We start from the raw sequence: 13,330 nt of genomic DNA on the forward strand, positions 1-13,330 counted from the left end.
ATTTTGGTATATTGAAAAAACAAGTCAGTTTCGCACAGTTCTTTTTTGTTGGCGAATTCCTGGTGTTTTGCAAAACAAAATCACGTACACCTTTGGTACAAATTGCTACACCGTTGGTATGACTTCAGTTGATTACATTTGTATTTATTACCAACAGTTCCCTGCAAAACGTTTTGTGTGTAATACTTAAACATAATTATTGAAATGTTGGTCATATAAACGAAACACTTATGTAGACAAACAAAACGATCATAAAGATGAAGACATATATTGTCATAGAAACGGGTTAAATTGAATAATTTCAACATAAAACATGTAGTGTAAACTAGTTGAAAATTCCATTCCTTAAAGTTGAAGACCATTATTAGAGCCCAAATTTTGCATATTAGGTAAGAAAAATTAATGTACACTTACCTGCTACCCTTACCTACCCTATTTTTTCTTGCTTATAGCAGGAAACAAGACTATTATTTTTTTGGCCTGAAAAGTCGTACAAATATACTGGACACGAAGATTAAAGAATACTCTGACACATGATTACTGTAGACTTCTGATATAATATTACTTGTCCCCTAAGAAAGAATAATCAAGGGAACCAAGATTCTAGCGGAAATCAAAAGAATTTAATCCAGGCACAAAGACCAGACATGGAAAACAGACAAACACAACAAAGAACATAAAGTAACTAAAATCATACATACAAAGTAACAAAAGTAAACGAGCAACTCGGACTCTACCTGGGAGCATGGAACAGGTGCACCGGTAGGGTAAGGGTCCTCTGCTTTTCTAGAAACACCCACAGAGTTGCTTATAAACGTCAAGTCCGGAGTTGACGATAGAAGAAAGGAAAACTATAACACATGAACAAATCAGTTTTCATGGTGCAGATGGATACAACATGATGATCCACGATTTTATGATGACGACCATAAAACTTCTGTAGTGATGACTTCAATCTTGTAGCAACATAACACTGTTCCAGAAGCCTAATTGCATGTAGTCTAGCGCGATACAAAAAGTATGCAAAATTACGGCAAGCTCTGGCATAACGTATGAGTTTTGATATGAAAACTTAACTTCATAAGCAGGTACTGAAGGGATGTTGCCACAGATGAAAGGAAAGTTGACAAGACGGAATAAAAAGTCATCGTGTTTGTCGTATAGTTTGGTCAATAATATTCCATTACCATCGATCTCAAAGTGTAGGTCAAGATATGAGGCTGACTTCACAGTGTCTGTAGTATCCGTCAAATTCTTTGGGTAGATGCAATGTATAAAAAGATAAAGACCAAAGACAAAACAAGGACAACGATAACAGAAAACAACCCGAAAATATATTTAGATATAAAACTAGTATATTGTAAGTATTTTGAATCCAACTGTTGATATCATTCTTAAATAAAACGTGCTTACTTCTTTATATAGAAATTCATTGTTTTCAAAATTAGATTTTCTCATTTATAAAGGTTTTAAAATTTAAAGAGAAAAATAGAGCTTTTTGCAATATTTCCAGCTGAGCATCGATATTCAGAGACAAGAATGAACGAATTTTCTGGAGAAATGCTGTGTAAGCATGTGTACACCATTGATAATGTCAAACATTTTGACGAACTGGAACATAAATCAATGATGATTTCGATTTCATTAGCAGTCGTAATGTTTATTATAATTGATTAAATTGTTGTCTATTAAGAAAAAAGTTTTGTGAAAAAAAACTAAAGCAATGAATTATATCACAGTTGATTGCAATAAACACTCGAACAAGAAAACACAATAATGAGCGAAATACCAGTGTAAGTGCGATATAAATTTTCGTAGAAATCGTGGTTTGTTAAAACTACGAAACAAAATTTCAAACAACGTGAGAGAGACTCTACCCAAAATCAACGAATATAAAACTCCTCAAACTAAAGAATTTGGCAAATCAAGAAATTTGATACACATGTTACTCATAGAAATTCACACAACTACAGATTTTTCATTGCTCTAACTCATGGTAATTTTTGTTACAAAACAAAATTTAGAGTTAAATAAATATATATATTCTTAATTGTATTTAACGCTCTGGTTACACCGTGAAGGGTAATAACAAAATTACTTATAAACTATGGTCAAAAGGAAAAGTCAAAAGGAAAATATAACAAATGTCAATTTCAGAGTAAAAATTGACCGGAAACTACCACAATGATCTTGACTCGGTAAAGGCATTTCCAATAGAAATGGTGAGGATAAACCATGTTTTGTAGTGTAGTAAACATCTCTAATATTACAACTGAGACCGTCTAGTTAAAGAACAAAATATTTTCAATTGTTTGAATCTCTTGGTTGGTCGTTGTAATATATTTTTTGACTATATTCCAATTTTATTTATCTTTGAATCATTGAAGCACGAAAATTTGTCACCACGAAATCAGTTTCAAAGGCAAAACCAATGAATTTTATTTACCTTTTTCAGAAATATAAAAACAAAAGGCAGAAGTGCACTTATATAGCACCGTCACTCATAGACAAAGCATAAAATTACACTATTGACAAAGACAAAATAAATAAATCGCTGACGAACCAAATAAAACTACTGCAAAACAAAGAGGACATAAGTTTCTAGAAACATCAATTTCAGCACGAGAGCGTCCGACACTCTTAGCTGGATTCTTTCTTTTTTTTAGCTAGCTCACAGAAGCAAAAGCCCATAGGTGGGCATATTACCCCCACTTTGACAAATATATCTGACTGAGCCAAAAATGAAATATTCAACAGTCAACACAGAATTATGTAAACAAGTGACATCAAGGACAGAAAGTGGAAAAATAAGAAACACAAGACATTCTTCCTACATGTAATCTCCATGACGATAATACTTTCATAATTGCCCCTTTTGAGAAAGTGTGAAAATAAAACCTCCCAGGGCGAAATGTTTTAGCTTTATCATTAACAGCTACAATGTTTTTAAGGATTGCATGTCCATTTATTACTGAGTTTGGTAGACCAATCGATGTAAATTTCGTCACAGTACCAAAAGAACCGATGTTGCTCAAAGACACCAATCAACCAGAAGGCTCAATATAACTGATAAAAAAATTTAAACCGCATATGTCTGGTGACGTTTTCGGAATTTAACGTCTATGGACATAAATGAGATGAATTGAGCATATACATGAAAACACTTTTGGAATTTAACGTCTATATGTGGACCTAAATGAGTAGATTTGAGTATAGATCTGTTGACAATTTCGGATTTTAACGTCTATATATGAACCTAAATGAGTAGAATTGAGTATAGAAATGATTTCCCTTGTTTTTCATTTGAAAACCGTAAAATTTTCGAAAGCAGGTTCTACCTGTACTACCATTAGTATCGATTAAAGTGAGTAGTCAGAAATCAGAAAAGTCATGAATTCTTTGTGAGAAGATTTGTTTTAGGTGATGTAGGCAATCTCCTCTGCAAACCTTTAACTGATTCCTGATTCATCACCTACTAGTGTAATTTCACTAGTTCAAAGGCCCTTCTATATAGGATCGGAAAAAAAATCACATTTACACAAAGCGTGAGCATTATTTAATACATAGGACAAACCAAAAAGCTTTTTTCGTTTTTATCTGTTCGACAATGTGCTTTGCTTTATGATTATTAGTGTGGCAGGGACGAAAAGGCTTAGGAAAAGAGAATACAGTTTACCCTCTGTGCAAGATATTGAAAACAAATGAATTTTCTCGAGGAAGTATGTAAGATCTGCATAAAGACTGCACCGCAATTAAGACGAAACTGTATTATGAAATAGCTTTGATTATGAATGTGATTACTAGATACATGGATTTTTCCCATAGCTGGTTTTCATTTATCCATTACATCAAAATAAAAACAACTTAAAAAATCTATAAAGCATTTTGTTTTTCACGATAGTATTTTGAATCTATTAATTTACCTCACTGTAATATTAATGAAGCGTTTAAAACAGAATTGAGTTTTTTTTTTTCAATTGTTTCCAGTTAATTGGTATTATAACTCGGATAATAAAATTCGTGTTTCACTAGTAGACGTAAACGGGTGCATCATTTTATGGCTTAAAAACGAGAAAAAAATGGGTCTTCTGGAATTTCCCAATGTTTTGAAAAATAAATCACAGATAAGAAGAACAATGAGGATATTAATAGCATAATCGAGCACGAATCATATTTAAAACCAGGACTGGAAAATTAATAAAAAGTAATGGACACTGTTATCTTCTCTTCAGTTTGGTTAGGAAGGTTTTCAGTTTTTATATTTGATTTTTAACAGCATAATTTAACCTTTTGTTCATGGGCAATTGTTCATAAAATGAAAAATATTTAATATGGCTATTAAAAGTAAGGAAATGTACGAAAAATAACACGATTAAATAACGTTTCACTTGTTAAATGAAGTTTATTTTTTAATCCTACCATTTAAGATAGATCTTTAACCCTCCTTATGGAATTCTGCAAGCAAAACGTCTGCAAATAAAAGATGGAGTTCTCCATAACAACTGAATCGAACTGACAATTTAAAAATGTAATGGCATTGCGATTACAGCTGCATTTATGTACTATTACATTTATTACAGATAGGTCTATATCAAGGCATGATATGGGGTGTTTTATGAAGAGATCCAGGGACCAGATGTGCATTACAAAAGAAAAGAATTTCAGTACAAAAATTAAAGCATCGATGTTCGTTTAATCGAACAAAGTGAAACAATAACTATTATCATTATAGGCTGATTACTTTACGTACCAAACATTAGCTTTATTGGCAGGTAAATGTTAACCTAAGATTTAGTTTACCAATCATTTTAAATATTCGACAGTCTCAATCAGGATTTTCGCTAGTCTTTTGGTATGTACATATTCAATATTAGCAAAGATTTGTTTTACCACAATTTTTCAAATGATAAAACATATTTATCAACAAGCATGACATTATCAAATTGATCAGCAGTTCAAGAAACAAAATCAGAGGATTCTTACTCTACTGATGCTACTGCATGATCTATGCCCTTAGATTCGTTTAGTTTACACATTGTGCATGTGATAACAGTCAATTTTGAAATCAATGACGTTTACAGAGTAATCAAGGGAACCGAGATTCTAGTGGCAATTAAAAGAATGTAATCCAGGGACAAAGACCAGACATGGAAAACAGACATGCACAACAAAGAACAGTAACTAAAATAATACATACAAAGTAACAAAAGCAAATGAGCAACTCGGACTCCACTAAAAACTTGGAGCATGGACCAGGTGCACCGGTAGGGTAAAAGAATGATAATTAGAAATAAAGTTTCAGACGAGAAAGAATATAAGCAAATAAAGATTGATCACAACTAACCTTTATTCCACCACGAAAGCAATGCATTTATAAAACAAATCACAAGAAGGGAAATATCTACCTTAAAGGTAAAAGCTGTCAATCACACTTTTAATAAACCAGAGATGACTTTCGTAATAAATCCCAGGAAGTATTTTACATGAAGAACAAACTGAATAGAAGTAAAATAAGATAAATTTGTAATTAACACATGTGACATGTTACTTTAATCAAAGTTTAAACGCTTAAAGCATCAATATAGAACAGCGGTAAAAGTAAATACGAAAGAAAAAGCATAAAACAATTAAAGGTAACATCGTTGTTAAAAAATACACCGAATTGCCGATTTCATGTTCATGAAATTACTATAGAAAAATCTGACACAACAGGAATAGATGTGACAGACACACCATGTCGGTGATTGAATAAATAGATGCGACCAAAAATCTAATGTTGACTTAAATATCGACGTTACATATTCATTTGTTTGTTTGTTTGTTTGTTGGGGTTTAACGTCCAAGCAGCAATATTTCAGCTATATTCAGACGATGAACATGAAATGGATGATAAAATGAACATGGAATGAAAAAGGGAGGGGACACAAGGACAATGGGGTCGACAAATTTTGATTGCCACTGGAAATAGGGAGAGGTGGGTAGGGTCGGGCAATTTAGTCTCCTGTGGTGGAGCCCTATGATTCCTACTCCGGGAGAATACCACAGTAGGGTTCTTCAACGTTCCAGAAACGTGGCATCTTTTCCAACACGGTGCACCACTATGGTTTGCGGTCAGGTTTTCCGTATTATAGACTGACAACCCCAGCATGTAACACGCCAGGGGTACCCCATTCCACCACCTGGGGCACACACCCCAGTTGCTCTGTGGGCAGAGCGCTCTAGCCCCCGGCTAAGGTTCTGAGCACTATTTAGTCGCCTTTTAAGACAAGCTTAGCGCTGCTGCAGGCCTATTCTTTTAACACCCGGACCTGCACGGGGCCATATTCATTTGTAATCTCCCTTGCAAATTTTAAAGAAGTTTAACATTAAAGTAGAAGTTTCTAAAACTTCTTTAAACGTGTGTGTCTATAAAGGAATTTTCCAGAAGCATATGGATGTTATCACAGATGTGTAAAATATCTACACTACGGAATGCATTTGGGTTTTCTCTCCCATTGATTTGAAGAGAGTGTGTAAAAACTGGGCCTGTAATAACCTTGTCGATTTCGGGACCGTTTATTTGTTCAATTACAAGGTACCATCAAATGACATACAATTTATCGGAAATCGAGAATTATGGAAAAGACAATAACACTATTCTTATTTTTTAATATATCGGTTAGACCTAGGCACAATTTGTTTTCTATGGAATACCGATAATTTGATGAAAGACATGTTCACTACTTGGACAAGTTTATCAAGTTTAAAATTAAAGCACTTTAATCAATTTGAAGATAATACAAGTCAAATATCATGAATATGATGCAGTAATGAAGTTTTTTTTCTTTTTCGAATGGTCGTTCGAACTACGTGCCGATATTTAAAGGGAAATACTACCTTTGCATTGAGTTAGGCTCTTATGATAAATCATACCCACGTAAACAAAAATAAATAACCTTTAATGCAAAATGCGCTTTTATAAAATGCTCAAGGCTATGCAAAGTTCAAAATCCTTGAAATATAAGTGGATAGCCATCTTGCAGAACTCTCCTATCTGAAGGAAGATCATAGCCAGATTTTATTGATTTGTACCGACAGTTTCCGATTGGCTCGTGACGTCACTAAGTCCGTTTGGTACTGATGCAACTATTGCAAATAATATGTGAACAAAGAATTTTCCGTAAATATTTCTACGATACTTTTTATCTAATCACCAAAACATGATGACTGGTCAAGCTTACGATTGCACAAATGATAAAGGAGAAATGTTCTAAAAGTTTTTTTTTTACCAGCAACACGAACATTCTTCGGAAGTAGTCATAAGATTTTCCTTACAAATACTAGTCATCTGGCTGCAAATCCCGTTGTTCGTCAATGATGTCTGACATTTGCTTACATGTTGTGCCCCGATCTCTTCTTCTATCTATTTTGGGTTGAAATTATAGGGGAAAAGTCCCAAATTTGCGATTTTTGGGACATCATAATCAATTATCTATTTACTTTCACTTTACAAACCGACTTCGTGACGTCACAGTTCAACCGATCATGGTGGCACCCATAGGCGCGGGAAATTCAAATTTCCTAATTATAAATCTCTTTTAATTAATTAAGAAAAGGAAATTATTTTGTTTCAATTTAATTTTCATGAATATTTAATAGATTAGTTTCGATATTCATGACTTGCACAATAACATGGTCTTCTCCTTTAAGTACAAAATTCTAAACAAAATTAATAAGGGTAAAACATTTTAAATTAAAAAAGGATTAGTATTTTCGTCCACTGATAACAACAGTTTGTCATATGTTTTTGGATGCTGGTGAAATCGAAATTTAGCAATATACATGACTTTTTTTTTAATACATATGTACGGTTTAGTTTTGTTTGTTTGTTGGGGTTTAACGTCCGAGCAGCAATATTTCAGCTATATTCAGACAATGAACATGAAATGGATGATAAAATGAACATGAAATTAAAAAAAAAGGATAGGTCACAAAGATAATAGGGTCGGCAAATTTTGATTGCCACTGGAAAAAGGGGGATGGGTAAGGTCGGGCAATTTAGCCTCCCGTGGCGGAGCGCAAAGGTTCCTACTCCTATCGAATACCACAGCAGGGTTCTTTAACGTGCGAGGAACGTGGCATCTTTCCCAACACGGTGCACCACTATGGTTTGCGGTCAGGTTTTCCGTATTATAGACTGACAACCCCAGCATGTAACACGCCAGGGGTACCCCATTCCACCACCTGGGGCACACATCCCAGTTGCTCTGTAGCCAGAGCGCCTAACCCCCGGCTAGGTTTCTGAGCACTATTTAGTCGCCTTTTACGACAAGCTTAGCGCTGCTGCAGGCCTATTCTTTTAACGCCCGGACCTGCACGGGGCTGTACGGTTTAGTAAAATGATGGTGTACTTTGATATGAAAACAAAACCCCCCAAAAATAATGGTTTAAAACGACAAAGAGACGTTCTCAATTAAGGGTAGCAATTGGTGTAGCCATAGTCGGCTTGCTGGTATAGCACAAGCAAGCAGTACAGCGCACACATTATATATAAAATGATGTTAAGTCTATTTTTTTGTTCGTTATGTTACTTCCAGTGCACCAATCCAGGTGCAAAATTAATACACATATTGATGACGTCTTTCAGTAGTCTGTCCATTCTGAGATACATGAAAGCGACGTCATTTTCGGTGTTAAATACTTTTTTCGTTGTTACTGATATACCTTCAAGGGAGATTACTGTGTCAAAAGTAAAAGTGTACAATGAAAATAAATAGAAAAAAAATCTTACTAAGATTACCAACGTCAAGTCTTATAAATAAAAATGACCTGCAATGAAAAAAAAATCGACCATGGATTTGCAGATGTTACATACTTATGTCCACTTTTCGGAAAAAAAGTCTTTATGCAAAATTTATTTTCTCTGAATTGACCGAAATACGTACCTTACTATAATAATCGTGATTTTTGTCACGCACTCCGAAATATTGTTGCTCATTTAAAAAAAATGAGTAGTATTGAAATGTGCGTAAAGGTGTCCCCTTTAAAATAATCAATAAATGGTTTTAAGCTTGGTTAAGACACAAGGAAGAAAATTGCAAACTACACAAAACCGAAATTAAAGGCACACATAACATCACGTAAAAGATTCATCACCGTAGATAAAACTGTCTTCTTTATGTGTGTTAAATAAAATCTCAAATTTTAATTTTTTTCCGATATGAAAAAAGAAAATGAAACTTATTAATATCTCAAAACACATACATCATTTGAAAGCAACTGTGTAATTTGTTCTAAAATTGCTCGAAGTTGATCCTGACCTGAGCTATATGCTTTATATAACAGACAGTTTAACGAGACGGGCGAATGGACAGCATGATCACTACATGCGTGGAATATAACAAACCTCATGAATTTTGCATTTGTTATTTTGTATGTATGATTTTAGTTACTTTTTGTTCTTTGTTGTGTATGCCTGTTTTCTATGTCTGGTTTTTGTCCCTGGATTGCATTCTTTTGATTACCGCTCTAACCTTGGTTCCCTTGATTACTCTTTCAAACAAATGATGGTCTTATTGAATTAGCTTTTTCCGTTCTGCGATTTTTCCTTATATATATATGTCGATCGATGTTACGATGTTGGAACTGTCAAATTTGCGATGCAAATTTTTGATCGTCCCTCCGCGGGACTCGAACTCGTACCGCTGTGACATCTATGGCAACACCGCCTGCACGTGTCCAGCGCCCTAGACCATTCGGCCAGCTAGGCTATATTAAAATATAGCTTTCCCTGGCCGGGTCATTCCTCCTCGTAGGATTAATCTAGGGCTGTAACTTAGTACACGATGAATGGTCTAGGGCGCTGGACTTAGTGCAGGCGGTGTTGCCATAGATGTCACAGCGGTACGAGTTCGAGTTCCGCGGAGGGAACGACCAAATATTTGCATCGCAAATTTGACAGTTCTAACATCGTTGGGAATTTTTCAGACCTTTCTATACGTTTATATATCTTCCCTGTATCAATTTGATCCGATGGAGCAGTGTAGTGAATAGAGTCGTCACATTCTGAGACGTTTATATATAAAGTCCGAATCGCAGTAATGGCTTTGGTTTGTTTTATTCGTTGAGGATTAATATATATAATATCCGTATCACTGAGCTTTATCATAATTGATGAAAAAGTCCCAAATTTTAGTTGTAATGATGTCTTATCTAGTTTTTGTCGTTCAAATTGTTCTGAAGTTAGTAAAAAATAAATTGGATTTTAAACTAGTAAAACCCCGCCAGAGATAAAATAATTAACACCGAACCGGCACATGATGTTTTCTAGGAGGGCTAATGAGCTCGACGAAATCGTTAACTCTGAGCCCTTTGGGGTCTAATTGGCAATTAGACATAGGAAAGAGGCTTGACACGGAGTAATTAGTCCCTGCGCAGAAGAAATAATTTTGTTTACCTTAAATCTCACTTAATTGGTATAGTTTATAAATTTTTACATCATTAGTAGCATTCCAAGAGGTATCTGGTTTTAAGCTGTCAAATTAGCCAATTTATTGTAAAAAATAAACATGTATGTAACTACACTTTGCTTAATTTCTCCAATATTACATGCATACTATCTACCAACAGAGTAAAAACTGTTGCGCCAATTATCGCAGCATGTCAAATGGCTGTAGGTTCTGTTTTTATAGATACAAAAAGTTTGTGAATTTAGAATGATTAAAACAGCTAATGAGATCATTAAGGATGGAGACGAAAATGTCAGGTGCCTGTATGATGAGAAATTGACAGGTTCTGTATGTTATTTGACAGACACAGTAGGTTATTTGTTGCAATGCATGTTTTATTTCCAGATTGAAAATGTTTCTTCAAACAAATCAACTTCAAAACCTTCCCCGATGCGGTTGGTATAATTTTTTTTATTTCTCGTCTGTACCTTACAAAGGAGATACTGTTCTGTCCCCATTCTGAAGGGAAACGTTTCACCAGCACCATTTCCAGTGAGTTGAAATATAACTATTTTTATTACCCTTTCCAAGGGAAATATAATTTTCTTGTAGATATTTCCCATTGCAGCTAAGGGAGATATATCATTAAAAGACCATTGCCTCTATCTAGTCTGGTAAACATATCGTTGTCTCCCACTTTCCTTTCCGTCATTTAAGAAAAAGTTCTTACTTTAATAACATTTTTCGGAATTAAAACAATCTCTTAATTATTATAAAGTGCAATACACAGAAAAATACACGGAAATAAAAGTTATCTTAAGGCCCTTTCATAGCAAAAAAACAAAACAAACAAAAGCTAACAAACACACACAAACAAAGGTAGAACAAACAAACAAAAATAAGATGAAATAAACAAGCAAAACCAAAACTTGAACAAAAACCAAATTCAAAAACCAGAAAGAATACACACAATAATACATACAAAAAAAAAAACAAAACAAATTTACCAAAACAATACACGCAGAAACTAAGGGCATAGAAAACAATCCGAAAATAGATTTCTGATTTTTTACATGAAAAATTATTTTTTAAACATACTGAATTTCTCCATGAAATAATCATTAGTACCGTCATACCAAAGTCTATACCATCATAAATTATTATCTTTATCAAAAAAGTACGGTTACAAAAATTTGGATTTTTTTTTATTCTTGTGTACAGATTTTTAATTACATTTCCAGTCAATAGTTAGTTATTTAAAAAAAATACACGATAGAGCCAATGTATTTAATAAGTGACATTTTATTTAATAAATTCAAAACTGAAATTCAATTTAATAGCAGTCATTAAAAAGAAATTCTGAACATGGTCTAATATAGGTCACGAAAAAAAATAACAGTCAGCGAGTTTTTGTAGGTAAGATTCAGAAGTCCACGTTCAAAGAACATTATGACAAAAATAATTAATACATTCTTCAAAGACATAAACTAAAATACTCAAGTGCATCGGGAGTACTTACAGACGGTTGAAGGTATCATTGTTTCAGTTCCAAAACTGTATGGACTTGCCATGGCATATCTTTTTACTCAAATACAATCTACTATACCAACCCTTCAAACAATCCCAAATTCATGGGAAAACCCGTAAGATTGATATCAGTTGCTTTGAAGTAATATTCCATGATGCTTTCAAGGATTGTCGATAAGCCATTCTTGATAGTACATGTAAATATTGTGTTTTGAAAAAAAGTAATGGTTTACGAGTTTGAAAATTTCCCAAATAACAATTCAAAACAATTTAACCATCGCTGCGTCAATTACATTAATATTAAACGAACTCTACATCAATTAGTTTTCCAATTAACATTGCTATAACTTCTTCCTTAGAGAAGGTGAAATAAAATATCATGTCTAAATTAACTCGTAAGTGCATCCAATTTCAAACCATCGTTGACTTCTTGGTCATTCTATGATAGAAGAAATTGTTTAATGTAAAACTGAGTTTTCCATTTACATACAAATATGTAATTTTAGTTGATTGCATATTGAAACCCTAACGACCGTGTCAGAATAATCAAGACTGGAAATGTCAGATTTGGAGTAGTAAAGGACATATTGAAAACGACATCTAAATCAGCTGATTGGAGGCTAATGGAAGACCTTACGTCGACTTCTCTAATCAGTTATCAAAATTAAAAGCTATAGATCTCCAGTAATGTGAATCTCCCTATTACAACGACTTCATATTCTGAGATATTCAATCTGTGGGTAACAGGCAATAGTGAATAAGTATCACATCCTTCCTACAAATGTAATAAAACTATATTACTGAAATGTGAAACGCTTAGCAAAACGTTGATTTGGTTTTCTGTAAATTAAACGAGTTCCATAATATTCTGATTTTAATGCATTTTTCCAGATTCGGTGTAAAACATGAAAAAGAAGGATTGGGAGACCAAAGACTTGAATGTAAAATATTTTTGACAATAGACAGTTTTAACGTTCATAAAATAATACGTTATATACATTACATTTATAGCTGTTAAACGGTTGTTATATCATAGTTATTCTGGTCCACGAAGCACACCCGATTAAGCCAGTAGCCAGTAATCGTTAGTACTCTTTATCATCTTTAAATTCGCTTGTTTCAATTTATAGAATCCTAATTTAAATCTTAACGAATGAAACTCGTTACTGCGAATTCATTTGTTTTACACGGCCTTTAGTTTCAATGATATTTTAACGAAATTCTAATTCTAAAAAAAAGGATGAACAATTTATCTTGATAAGGAAAACAAAATGAAATCAGATATCGAAATCCAAAATACCATTAAAGAATTATTAAGGGAACCAAGATTTCAGCGGAAGTCAAAAGAATATATGACAAGGATAAAGACTAGATAG

The 13,330-nt window shown here is 33.7% G+C and overlaps 1 protein-coding gene across 2 annotated transcripts in view; it reads right to left on the minus strand.

The window, feature by feature from the left end:
- The window catches only part of LOC148611246 (LIM domain transcription factor LMO4.1-like), a 51,206-nt gene that overhangs the window by 13,778 nt on the left and 24,098 nt on the right, over nt 1–13,330 (minus strand). The window contains exon 2 of one of the 2 annotated variants that reach the window (XM_088591572.1): nt 11,947–12,729. The exons of the other annotated variant lie outside the window; for it this stretch is intronic. Coding sequence (XP_088447698.1) covers nt 11,947–11,998 — 52 coding nt within the window. The 5' untranslated portion in view covers nt 11,999–12,729. The remainder of the gene's footprint in view (nt 1–11,946; nt 12,730–13,330) is intronic. 2 annotated transcript variants of the gene reach the window in all.

This window comes from Perna viridis, chromosome 7, assembly GCF_037379345.1.
Source record: "Perna viridis isolate PV_CMFRI_1.1 ecotype Kerala chromosome 7, ASM3737934v1, whole genome shotgun sequence".
Taxonomy (NCBI): Eukaryota; Metazoa; Mollusca; class Bivalvia; order Mytilida; family Mytilidae; genus Perna; species Perna viridis.